General features: G+C 33.1%; 1 protein-coding gene across 2 annotated transcripts in view; it reads right to left on the bottom strand.

Annotated features, from left to right (window-relative positions):
- LOC124366384 (leucine-rich repeat flightless-interacting protein 2) overlaps positions 1–12,806 on the bottom strand; it is an 80,073-nt gene that overhangs the window by 13,043 nt on the left and 54,224 nt on the right. For both annotated transcript variants that reach the window (XM_046822900.1, XM_046822902.1), the window contains exons 3-5: positions 10,685–10,814; positions 5,945–6,081; positions 1,788–1,934 (exon numbers count right to left, since the gene is read on the bottom strand). In XM_046822900.1, coding sequence (XP_046678856.1) covers positions 1,788–1,934; positions 5,945–6,081; positions 10,685–10,814 — 414 coding nt within the window. The remainder of the gene's footprint in view (positions 1–1,787; positions 1,935–5,944; positions 6,082–10,684; positions 10,815–12,806) is intronic.

The following is a 12,806-nucleotide window of genomic DNA, read 5'->3' as shown; positions in this document are numbered from 1 at the left end:
AGTTTACACCAACTGTCTGTTGCCAATGGAATAGAATGTATTGTAATTATGTTTCATAACAGTATGTTTGAAAAACTACAATCTGGACACGTGCGTGTAACCTGTTTTACTTTCCTTTATTATTATTGCCTAAAATTATTTTTTAAATTGTAAATGCATTAAATTTGACGTTGCAGGAAAAACAATTACTATAAGTATAAGATTGTAAAACTGATACATTTTGAAAGAACAAATAACAGATTTTCCAAGAATTTAGAAAAAATTGAAATTTAGATAAATAAATAAAATAAAAATTAATTAAGTAGTAAATTACAGGTATGTTAAATATATATATATATATATATATATATATTTAACTACCAAACTTATCCCTAACATAGCTTTCAGTGCTTAGGTAGACATACTCACTGATAAAAAAAATTATTTCTGTAAGATTTAGATGTCATCTACTGTGGAAACCGAAGTGGAGTAAATTAATTTGTATATATTTGTAATTTGTATAATTTGTGTATTATATATATAATAATAATAATAACAAGTTTATATGAATTGATTCCTTTTCAATTTAAATCATTAATTGTTTAATGTACGTAAAGCATTTTAAATTACAGGAAATATTTTGGTGTATTTGCTATTTTAAATAAAATAACAGGCTGTTTTATAAAAATATGTAATTTATATATTGATCAGATAATCATAAAGTTGGCTCAAAATTCCTTAATTAATAACAAACCCAGCTGCTGCACGTAGAGAACTAAACATTTTATATTTAGATCTCTGTTTTTACTAACCAACACGTTACATTAGTGTCCATTGCTTAACACATTAAAACTGATCTACTTTATAGATATGTGCTGTTATTCAGACAACAGTAACAAATATAGAGACTTTGAAGTTTGATTAAATTACGTAATGACCTATATACAGGAAGAGGATTCATAAAGAATACTTCCCACTGTATAAAGTTAAAGAGCTGTCCTACTTGTTTTCAGCAATCCATGGGAAGTAAACTAATTCATTCTTTTTTCATTCAACTCCTATTCAAAACACTAATGATAGTCTGAAAACACAGTGAACAGAACAAATGCTTAACTACATGTACATGTGCTACTATATTGCATGTTCATAAGTCAACGGGCAGTACTCAGTTTTTTAACAAAATTTATTTATATTATTTTATCTCCCGACTCCAGAAAGCTGAACGGGGATATTACTTCTCTCTAGGGGCAGTTTCTGGGGAAAAACTTCCATTGGCTGCAGAACAGATAACGCTCCCAGCTTGCAGTTAAAGGCTAACCTTTTGATGAAGCGCTTGTAAGGAGGAGTTCAATAGAGAGGGTAATCGGGTGGGGTGAAGTTGTTGGGTCAGTGTGTTGGACGGGTTGTCCAACGGCACCTTAGGTATTTGGAATTTCAGAGGAGGAACGATTTTCTCACTGCTGTCATGGTTACCAACAAAACCAAAGTAAAAATGTTTGCAGTGCTCAGCCAAATCTCATGGAGTGAGGTCCATCATTATTAAACTGAATATTGCCTACATAGAAATGTAATTTTTTACAAAATTTCACGTCTATACATCAGTTTGTTCTTGAGATATAGTGCAGATAGACGTAAAGAGATAAAATTTTGTCAGCCCTTCGAGTGATGGGCTTCACTAACGCTCAGCCAATAACTGACTGTTCTCCGAGTGCAAAACTGTAAAGAAATACAGGAAATAAAGATATCATATTGTACATGGAATGGGGTGCGAAGATATCGCTGCACTATGACAAACTACTGTCACCTACCAACAACTGCAGGTTCTGCTCCTCCAGTTCCTCGTACCGATCCTTGAACAGGTCCACCTGGTACGCTACAGCCGCCTTCTCGTTGTCCAGCTGAGCGTTGGCGATCATCGCTTTCCGGAACTTCTCCTCCAGCTCCTTCAGCTCGTGCTGCACGGAAAAATCAAATATCATCAACTTCAATTCCACAATCGGACACTTGTTTAAACATTAATCTGACACATTCAGAAATGGAACCACATAAATTAGGTTTAATGCGTTGCATAGTTAATTAATAAGTAACATTATTATGTAATGAAAAATGTATATAACAATGGGCAGCATTACAAATGTTAAAATGAATTAAAAAAAAAAATAAACAAAGAAATAAAAAGCACCACACTGTTAACAGCAGAAAACTGAGATAATCATACAAATTTACAAAAGGCACGATGTCAGCAAGCTGCTTAGTATTGCTGACATCACGTTGCGTGAGGTTAGGTTGATATTTATGGCAAACGGTGTAGCATGGATAAATTATGATATTTCGCAATGTATTTTATATATTAATGAACCAGAAAAATGATACTAGTAATTTATTCCCATGCCATCCTATTTATGACCTAAATGCTGTCATTAGATTACAGACGATTTTAGTTATTTTTGTGTATCGTAAGGTGGAATCCTTATCGCATACACAAATCGCTCATAAGCAAGTTCTCATTTTTTATAACTAAAGTAGTTTTTTACTTTCCTTAAATATTTTATAGCCTTTTTTAATCGTACCAGTCAAAAATATATAAAATACCGACATGGACTCTTTTTGGGTGCTACAAAACTTATATGTTGAAAAAAAAAAAAAAAAAAAATAGTTTGACTATCAGATTTTTAGGTGTATAAACAACCCCTGGTAAACAGTTGCACTTTTTGTTCTTGTGCTTTTTTCTAAAAAAATAAATGTGCAAGTTGTACAACATATTTTTCATTTGTAATAAATTTGTCTTTATTTTGAATCATTTTGATTTTGATTTGAGTGAGTTCAGTGAAGTGCTACACTTTGCTAAATACGAAAAAAGTAAACAAAAATTTGTTTTAGCTTTAAAAAATACATCAACATTTTTTTAGTTAGTTTACAAATTTGTAATGTAATCAATCTGTAGCTTTTGCTGAAGAAAAGAAGATATATAAGAATGTTGTTCTCTTCAAACAAGGGTTCGGCTTGCACAGTTCACAGGCAGTGTCATGGATACAATCTATACAGTGCAGCTATTTTCGGTTTGAGTACCAAACCACTACCAGTTCTATCTGCATGTATTCCAGACCTCAGTAATACTAGTTTGAAAGGTGCCAAAATATATACTTCCAAAATATGTTTCTTGGCACTTCAATACCACAAGCAATATATACACACAAAAACTTACTCAAAATTTGATTTCAAATTAATATTTCTGATGCATGAATTGAAGTTAATTTCGCTCAGGTTGGAACAAAATAATGTTCAATATTTTTAGTTTGTCCTGTATCTCAATAGTGATGTCAAACTTATTACACAAATCCTAAAACAAAGAATTCTTAAAAAACTTGCTAACTTTAATCACTTCAAGATATATCCTAACCTAGAACCTTAAATGGTATTGAAACGAGATAAAAGATATCTAAATAACAGATAAGGGATTATAGAGAAAGACAACTCACAGTAATATACCATACTAAACAGTGCTCCAAACAATAAGATGCTACCTTATATTGTTTATGCTATCTGCATCTAATTATTCAAAGTCAATCATGATATGTACAATATACTTACAAGAAATAGATTTTTAGTGTTTTTCAAGGTCTGTGTTCTTTAAAATGTTTGATTAAAAACAATTAATCAAACATTTTAAAGAAATATAAATTTTAGAGTTATTTATTTGAGTAAAAGAACAATGTTAATCTTAACATTATTTAGGGGGGGGGGGGAAGGTTTTGGGTAAATAAAGAAAATAAAAAAATGTACATTTAAATAGTTTGAGGTACAGAATTTTGATAGTTAATTTTTTGTCTACCTGCTTAACTGCAATTTTAAAATTCTTGACATATTTTGACTGATTAATTGAATAGATGAAGTTAAGAGGTTAAATTGCTAGTTTTCGATTATTTTCAACTGCTTGAAGTTAAAATCTTAAACTTAATACTTTTACTATTACACCGATTATCTATAATAGACTCTCCATGTACTGCATGGATGACTCAATTTACATATTTATATTTGTTAACTATAACACTGTTACTCGGTAAAATAAATATTGATAAAGAAGTTAAACCGAAAATTTCCCAACCATCCTGTTGTTAATGTGAACTGAATGTGGTTAAATGTTCATTTCACTGATTGATTGTTCATATCGATGATCTGATTACTCATCAAAATCAACATATATGCGCATACTAATCATATTTACGTAATACACCATGTATTTTCAGACTACTAGAAACACTCGGTTTTTCACCACTCATTTAAAAATGTATTTTGTGTAACATAAAACATTTACTCACGCTGCTTGGTAAACAGCTCTACAGGAACAGCTAATCAATTCATTTGACAGAAAACACACATATTACACAAACACACATGTTACACAAACACACATGTTACACAAAACACACATGTTACACAAACACACATGTTACACAAACACACATGTTCCAGTCACATATGGGATGGCATATTACACAGAGCTTGATTAATTGTGTGGCTCTGGGTATTTTACATTCGAGTAAGATCTTTAGAACCTCCAATTTAAAAAAAATTGTAGGTTTATACCTGAGTTAAAAAACAGGTAAAATTAACCGAACTGATAATACGATTTGCAATTGATAACCTAATTTAAATTGTCGTTCTCCTTGAATGAGCCATTTTTTAAACATAAATTTTACCTCTATATATCGAAGTTTAAAGTTAACCAAACCGATATTATGATTTGCAATTGATAACCTAATTTAAATTGTCGTTCTCCTTGAATGTGCCATTTTTTTAAACATAAATTTTACCTCTATATATCGAAGTTTAAAGTTAACCAAACCGATATTATGATTTGCAATTGATAACCTAATTTAAATTGTCGTTCTCCTTGAATGTGCCATTTCTGAAACATAAATTTTACCTCTATATATCGAAGTTTAAAGTTAACCAAACCGATATTATGATTTGCAATTGATAACCTAATTTAAATTGTCGTTCTCCTTGAATGTGCCATTTTCTTAAACATAAATTTTACCTCTATATATCGAAACTTTAAAATTAAACAAACCGATATTATGATTTGCAATTGATAACATAATTTAAATAACACGATTTTAAATTTAATGGAATCTTTGATATATATATATATAAAAAAACCTCAATATATCGAATTCAATGATGAATTGAAATTTTGTCATTCTCCTAGAATGTGTCAATTACTTTAAAGCTAACTTTACCTCTATATATTGAAGTTTTGACGTAAATAACCTAAATAGGTAGAATTTTTCACCCTTAATTTTCCATACTGTTAACCTTTATATATCGAAGTTAAATATTTTGTTATGTTTTAACGATAATAAAACAAGTATCATCTCCACTTTATTGCTAAAACACAAAACAAAATTACAAAAATCTGTTGGATAGTTGCTGTACAATATTTTTTTCCTCAAAAACTGGCAAATTTACAATATACGATTTTGAAAATGGCCATGGTTCTCAAAGTGATAATAGACCATTAACTATGAAAACTGAATTGAAACAGAATGTGGCACAGGGGGTATAAATCAGAATTGAAATGTTTAATTTCAAGAAAGAAGGCCACTCTGTACTGTGTTATGTTTACAGAAAGCTTTTTACATTTCACCTTCACCATCAACTGTTTGCTCTCGTGCCCAAATCCACCTGTTGTGAAACAAAACAGGTGTTTTATACTACAATTTTTTAAAAGTAACTCCAGAATTTATTTTTATAACAAAATTACACTATGTTAACTTATAATGAAGACTGACATTAACTGTACATGCAAGTTTACTTTGTTTATTTGGTAGTGACACATCTTGTGTACTATGTACTGGTAGTGAATGACCTGTACATCTTGGTAGTGTAGTGAGCCACAAGTTTTGTATGTTGTATACGGGTACTAAACTATGTATCTCGTATATTGTATACTGCTACTGACCCGCACATCTCGCATACTGTTGACCTCCTCCAGGGAGTCCTCGGAACTGCGGCGTGAAGAGTGGTAGCTGTTGTTCGACGAGAGCAAGGAGCGAGGTGTCGCTACCGACCCTGCTCGCACTGACCGGTTCACCGCATCTACAAAGATACACAACTGCAGTCTTTCCATACAGATAAAAATACATTACAACTCATAATATACATAATTCAAAGTTTTAAAATTTGAAACTGCACATACTATCTGAACCCCTTTATTTTTTTCTGTTCTCTTAGGACAAGAAGCTTATAAATTGCACTTAGACCTGTAAGAACCTTAGCGCTGCTTCCGGAGTGACAGGATATTTAGGATGGGTAAGGTTAGGGGGTAGGGGTCGCCTCCTATCGAGATCCATGAGGAAGAATTAAGGCACTAATCTCAAAAGTCATGTCCCCCCGGAATCTCAACATTTGCGGTAGTGATGTGCCACTCCTGGACATCCATAGGGTTGCCCAGATTAAAGTGACACATCGGTTTTTGCTGTGCCCAGTGGAAGATTCAAGTAGAAGGTATAAACCAGCCAGCCAGACGTGATCCTTGCTGGGTATGTCTAAACCCTTAATATCACTTCTTTGTTTGAAGTTTATTTCTGACAATGGAAGGATTGTGAAGGAAACAGGAGTTTTCTGGACATTTGCCATCATTCAGTGATACAAAAATTCAGTAACAATACGTTTCGAGATTTGCAATCTGATCTCTTCTTCAAGTGAATAACTAATCCAACACATAATTATAATCTAGATTAAGATAAACAAATCATACAAGAGCGTTGTGACACGCATAAGGAGGTTGGTCGGGGAATCCAGACCTATTTTGACTTGTATTCTGTAGTTCAGTTTTAATAATTAGTGTCTTGTTTTTATTAAGTGCATGTTTTAGAATTGGTGAAGTTGACACATAACATGGTGGTTGTGATTCCTGACTTATGCGTGTCACAATGCTCTGGTATGATTTTAAACTTTGAAACTAGATTATAATTATGTGTTAGGTTAGTTATTCACATGAAGAAGAGATCAGATTGCAGATCTCGAAACATGGTGTTATTGATTTCTTATATCACTGAACAATGGCAAATGTTGGGAAAATCCTGTTGCCTTCACTTAATATGTTGTTCATAGCTGGCGCTTTCATTTATAATTTTTGTATTCACTTTCTAAGCTCCATCTCATCCACTCTTGTATTCATGAAAAATTTGCTAACATTTCATTTGAACTGGAGTAGGTTAAGATATTGTTGAAGAATAGTTAAATCTTCCACCCAAAAATGGCAAATGGTATTAAGTCTAACTAAACAATGGCTGGATAGATCAGTATATTTTGCATACCACAAAGAGTTTAGTAGTAGTAAATATGTTTTTGTAAGTGTTCACCCTGAAAAATATACACAGTTTTAACAATTTCTTTATAATATAGCATTTATTTAACTTTTAATTCAGTACTGCATATAAACATTTTTACAGAAAAGTTTCAGAGAAAATATCAACACCTTTACCTCTCATGAGTTAGTACATGATTACAACACTAGGTTTCTATATAATCTTGTAGCTCCTCAAGTAAGACTAACTCAGACCTATAATTGTTATAATTCCCAACAAACTAGATTATTCAATAAACTACCATTAGCTATAAGAGAACTACCAAAAAATTAATAAGTTTAAATTATGGATTTCAACTTGGCTTAAGACAAAAGCTTTTTACTCTGTTGACGAGTACATGAAGTGCAACATGTTTGATCTGTTACAAAATACATCTGGTTAATGTAACTAAATTAGTAGTAAGTAAATTAGTTTTTATTTCAATTTTTTCATAGCCAATAAAGATCTTGAATCTTAAATGTCTCGGAGACTGGGCTTAAAAAATATCACTAGAAACTGGCAAAAAATACTTTGTACACATAAAACAAAAAAAACTTTGGTGACACAGTGTTACATATTAAAATTTGTTTAAAAAGAAGAAAGCATTAAATTGTGTTTATTTTTACTTTTTAAAATACTAACACAAGATTTAAATTTGAGTTGTAGTAAAATATATTAAAAACACAATTGATTGAGTACCTGATTATTTCAGTTGAATAATAAAAGTAAATTTTGTTATAATTTGATCAGTATCAAAAACAAATACAATAAAAGTAATAAAAGATTTGTAACATGCCTTAGAAGAAAATGCTATACTTTCACGGTTTGTAGCAGAGGGAGAGGGGGTTATAAAAAAAACCACCAAGACTAAAGGATAGTACAGAAACAACTTTTAACCCATTGGTCTTGTTCATTGTTCTGGTAGTGACCAGAACACTATTAGAATTGATCTAAATGATACCAAGTGAAATTGCAGAGTAAAAGACTGTTATCAGATGTTTCTGGCTGTTATTAAAATATTGCTGCAGTAAACTGAACTGATAAAGCTATCTGGTTGAAGGTTAACAAGATAGTGGATTACTAGTGAGTGCAATCTATGTTGCTGCACTAAAAGTACAGAATATTAAACATTCCTTATAAGAGATTTTTTATTAAAAAATATAAAAAAATTATGAAATATTGTTTAGAAGATGAGATATTTTTGAAAAATTCTGAATAAAAGCTAAGGGACCGTTAAAGTTGATAATGAATGAAAAAATGTGTCCAAAATAACTACAAAATTGGGATTAATTTATTTAACTTTTATCATATTCCCAGGATTTACTTCTGGCTGGTTTATACCTTCCAGTTGAACCAACACTGAGTAAAGCAAAAACTTGTGTTAGTTAAATCTGGACATCCTAATGGATGTCCAGGAGCGGTACATCACTAACCGCAAATATTGAGATATTGGGGTGCAAGGGTAGATCTATAGTCTACTGCGGGAGGTGACTTCTGAAGTTGCTGGGGCTCCCTACGTGTTAAGGGCAGTTGTTAGCCTAGACATAAGGGTGTGCCACCCCCTGCCTGCTTTGACTGAAGAGGCTGGTACAGAGCTGGCTTCCCCTTCTTCCAAGGAGACATGCCTAAGATTAATGCCCAAAATCACTGGATGGTGTAAGTGACATGGTCAGAAAACGTAAGGTTTCTATCCAGCACCAAGCCGAGAGTCTTGACACTGTTACAAACACCCCAAACTCTTGCCACCAATTGTGACTCTCAGACCTCTGCCACTTGGAGCCTCTACCAGGTCGTGTGGGGCAAGATGAATCACAGTGTACTTGCTCACATTGAATTTGAGGCCATTCATGCGACTACTGGATGACACTCTCAAGACCATTCATGCGAGCACTGGCTGACGCTCTCAAGATCAGAGTTAATCATCAGAAATGCCTGTACAGTGTTTCCAGACCCATTTGACAAGTGTAATGGTGAATCATTTGCACTCCAGAGTTTTGCACACATGAAGAAAAATCTAACGGGTACATGTTGAAAAAAATTGGGCCCAGACAATTTCCCTGAGGTACACCTCTGCGTTTAAACAAGACTGCAGATGTCTCAGCTCTCAGCTTCACCCAATTGATTATACCTTTGCCAAATCCATCCATAATAATGCATCTTGGCCATCAGCAGTGCATGATTTATTGAAAATGCTTGTGAATAGTCAAGCATTACAACTGAGCTATATCTTTCTCGGTTTCTTTCATCAATCAGATCACTGAATAAGTTTACCACAGCAGTGAATGTGCTGTGGTTTTCCATAAAACCAGATTGTGTTGTTGGCAAAATGTTTTCTCTTTTCATATAATTGATGATTTGTCTTATTACAGTATTCTCCAAAATCTTGGATATTGCGGGTTATATCGATATGGACCCTAACTCTTCGACACATTTATAGGGACAAAGGGTGTACAAGACTAGTTTTCCAGTTTTCAGGAAAAATCTTGTCCATCAATGACTTGTTTATCAAATTTGTAATGGCTCCTGTGGCGTACGGACTCACAGCCTTCATCATTTCTATTGATATTTCATCACTCCCGACTGCTTTTGATTTAATTTAATTTATTGCTGATTTCACTTCGTTCCTTGTTACAGTTGAAAAGATGAAATCATTGCCCAGTCTCTCTCGTCTGTTTTCCTTTAAATAAATTAATTTTTTCTGCACTTGCTTCTTTTCCACACCCCATTTCTACAAAACACTTGTTTATATCTTCAATATGTAATAGGAGTGGGATACTTCTACTTGTTATTTCCGACAACATTACATTTTTTGAGGCATGTCCAAAATTCTTCTGGATTTTTGTGTAATTTGGAGGTATAATTGTATGAATAATATTTACGCAAGACACCAGATTTGTGTCTCAGTCCAAGTTATAGTGAAAGTATCATTTCACAAACCAAGGAATGATCAAACCATGACAGTGAATAATGTAAACTTGCTTGATGTATTACAATACTTAGTGTAATTGAACACTGGTACATGCAAAATTAAATCAATTTATGTACATGGACAGAATATATACTAAAAGCCAGTTTCTTTAGGTGTACTTTTTGTGGTTGAACTAAAATTATAGCAAGAAATTAATTTCCCAGCTGGTTTAGAGAAAAGTACGACATATTACTCGAGAAACATGGCACTGTCTCAGATGCTAACTACGATGAGGCACAGGAATGTGTTTAGGCTTGGAGAGAGACAAGAACCCATACTGAGCGTGAAAAGCAGTAAGCCAATAGAAATTAATCACAGTATAGGAGTTTCAATTGAAGATCTGTTAACTGTTCTGACTCGTCTAATGGCAGTATATGCGTACCTGGAGTCGAGTAGATGTCGTGGACCTTGTCGCCATCCTCACTCTCCCGCTGCATCCTCTCCAGTTCTCGCATCCTGATCTCTCGGGCCTCTGCACGAGCCTGACGTTTGGCCGCCAACCGTGCCTCAGCCTGCAACACAAAATAATGCTGATGAGACACGAGCAAAGCCACAACGTAATGCTTATGAGACACGAAATTATTTTGATGAGAGGATGCCGATACACTGGGTAGTTTAGAAGGTATAAAACACCCTCAAAAAATAGCGGCTTGGAAATCTTCCCTCAGTCACGAATTCGTTGAGCTTCAAGACGTCATAAATGTGTTTTACTTTAAAACAAACTCAATGGTACTCATTTATTACTAGTAAAGATTACATGGCAGTGTGTCATACATTGTCACATTGAAAACACATTACTGTACACAGGAGTAATGCAATCCTCCAGTTCGTCCAAACCTTTAAAAGAAACAATACATTAAATAGATTAAAAAATCCATTAAAACAAATTAATTAATCAAAACGCCCTTTACAATACAGGTAAAAATATTTCCTAAGATCAACAATAATTTTTTAATTCATCATTTTTGAAAATACCAAATGGCAGCGATCTTAATCTATCCGGCAGTACATTCCATAATTTTGGTTCAAGAGATAATGTTGCTAATGAATATTGTTTGGAAGTCAGTTTTTTTGTTACAATATTGTTTGCACCCCTTGTGTTATATTGGTGGACATTTTGCTATGTTAAGTTGTTTTACGTAGCAATATAAAGCAACAGTTTATTATACACAACTAAACAAGAAACTGTCATAATATGAAGTTCTTGAAATTTTTGTTTTCATAACTCTTTATAACCAATACCAGAAATATAATGTGCTGTTTTTGTTGTTGTAATAATAAAATTGTATTTCTATTCTTGTACCCAAACTACAGTGTGTAATCTTAATGGTTGTCTTTCAAAATTTCGGGGAGGGAGGACTATAGCCCATTGAACCTCCCCTTATAAACACCCATGGATTAAGCACTGTAAAGAACAAACGGAACTATTATTTTCTGGATGATTACAAGATGAGACATGGCGGACACTTTAGAAATATTTAACAAATATAACACAATGTGCTTTCTTTGGAATCTGATTAGTTTGTATTCAGTAATAAAGGTTTCCGTTTATTACCTACTGTATCTAATTATATGTTACCTTAAAAGGTAGGGGTCCTATATCTAATAAATCTTGACAAAGACACCCACAAAAAAAAAATTTTTGTGACCATTAACTGTAAAATGGTCACAAATTTAGAATATACTATTATTTTAATTACTTATGACCACAATTTAAAAAAGCCATTATTTATGCAGGATAACAGCCATGGAAGTAAACAAATTTTAGTCAGTACTCAACATTAACAATCAATTTATTAACACTACGTTGTCAATTTATTAACACTAAATAAATGAACAAATCAGTTTCCATGTACTATTTATGACAATAATTCGTTAGGGTATTGAAAACGTTGTCATGCATCTGTTTCCATAATATCTTTTTCATTTGGTTTTCAATTTTCAAGTGCTCTGGAAGCTTCTGCTATCTATGACCTTCTGGTCATAGATAGAAGAAATCTGATTTTTTTAAAGCATTTCAAACACTTCTAGTCATACAGACTTCTTCCTGTTAAAGAAAGAAAGTCCATTTCATTGCAATTCCTTTTTGTCTTCAAATTCAGACAGATCGCTGTGGAATTATTGAATACGCAAAAAGACAACAATACAAGCTCATTCTTATCACAGCTTTGACAAGTACCTGTTTTCAATTGACAATGTGAATTTGTATTGAACAATGACAATGTCAGCGTTACTCGGCCATGTGCAAATCGCAGGAACTACTGATGGACGACAACACACAATGGACAATACTAACTGCACCCATCCTCCCGGGCCATGGACACTCACATAAACACGTGATACAATACCACCGCCCAGCCCACACGTGCTGCTAGTCCTACAGCATCAATTGGCACTGAGATTCCAAACATTCATTTCTCCAAATACAAGTGTAGATTTTATGACATCTTACCGGCTCTGTTTTTTGTGTTCCCTTTAATTAAAATATACATGCGAGTAACATA

Source organism: Homalodisca vitripennis, chromosome 7 (genome assembly GCF_021130785.1).
Source record: "Homalodisca vitripennis isolate AUS2020 chromosome 7, UT_GWSS_2.1, whole genome shotgun sequence".
In the NCBI taxonomy this organism is placed as follows: Eukaryota; Metazoa; Arthropoda; class Insecta; order Hemiptera; family Cicadellidae; genus Homalodisca; species Homalodisca vitripennis.
The sequence above is the reverse complement of the archived record's forward strand: the minus strand, read 5'-3'. Positions and strand labels throughout refer to the sequence as shown.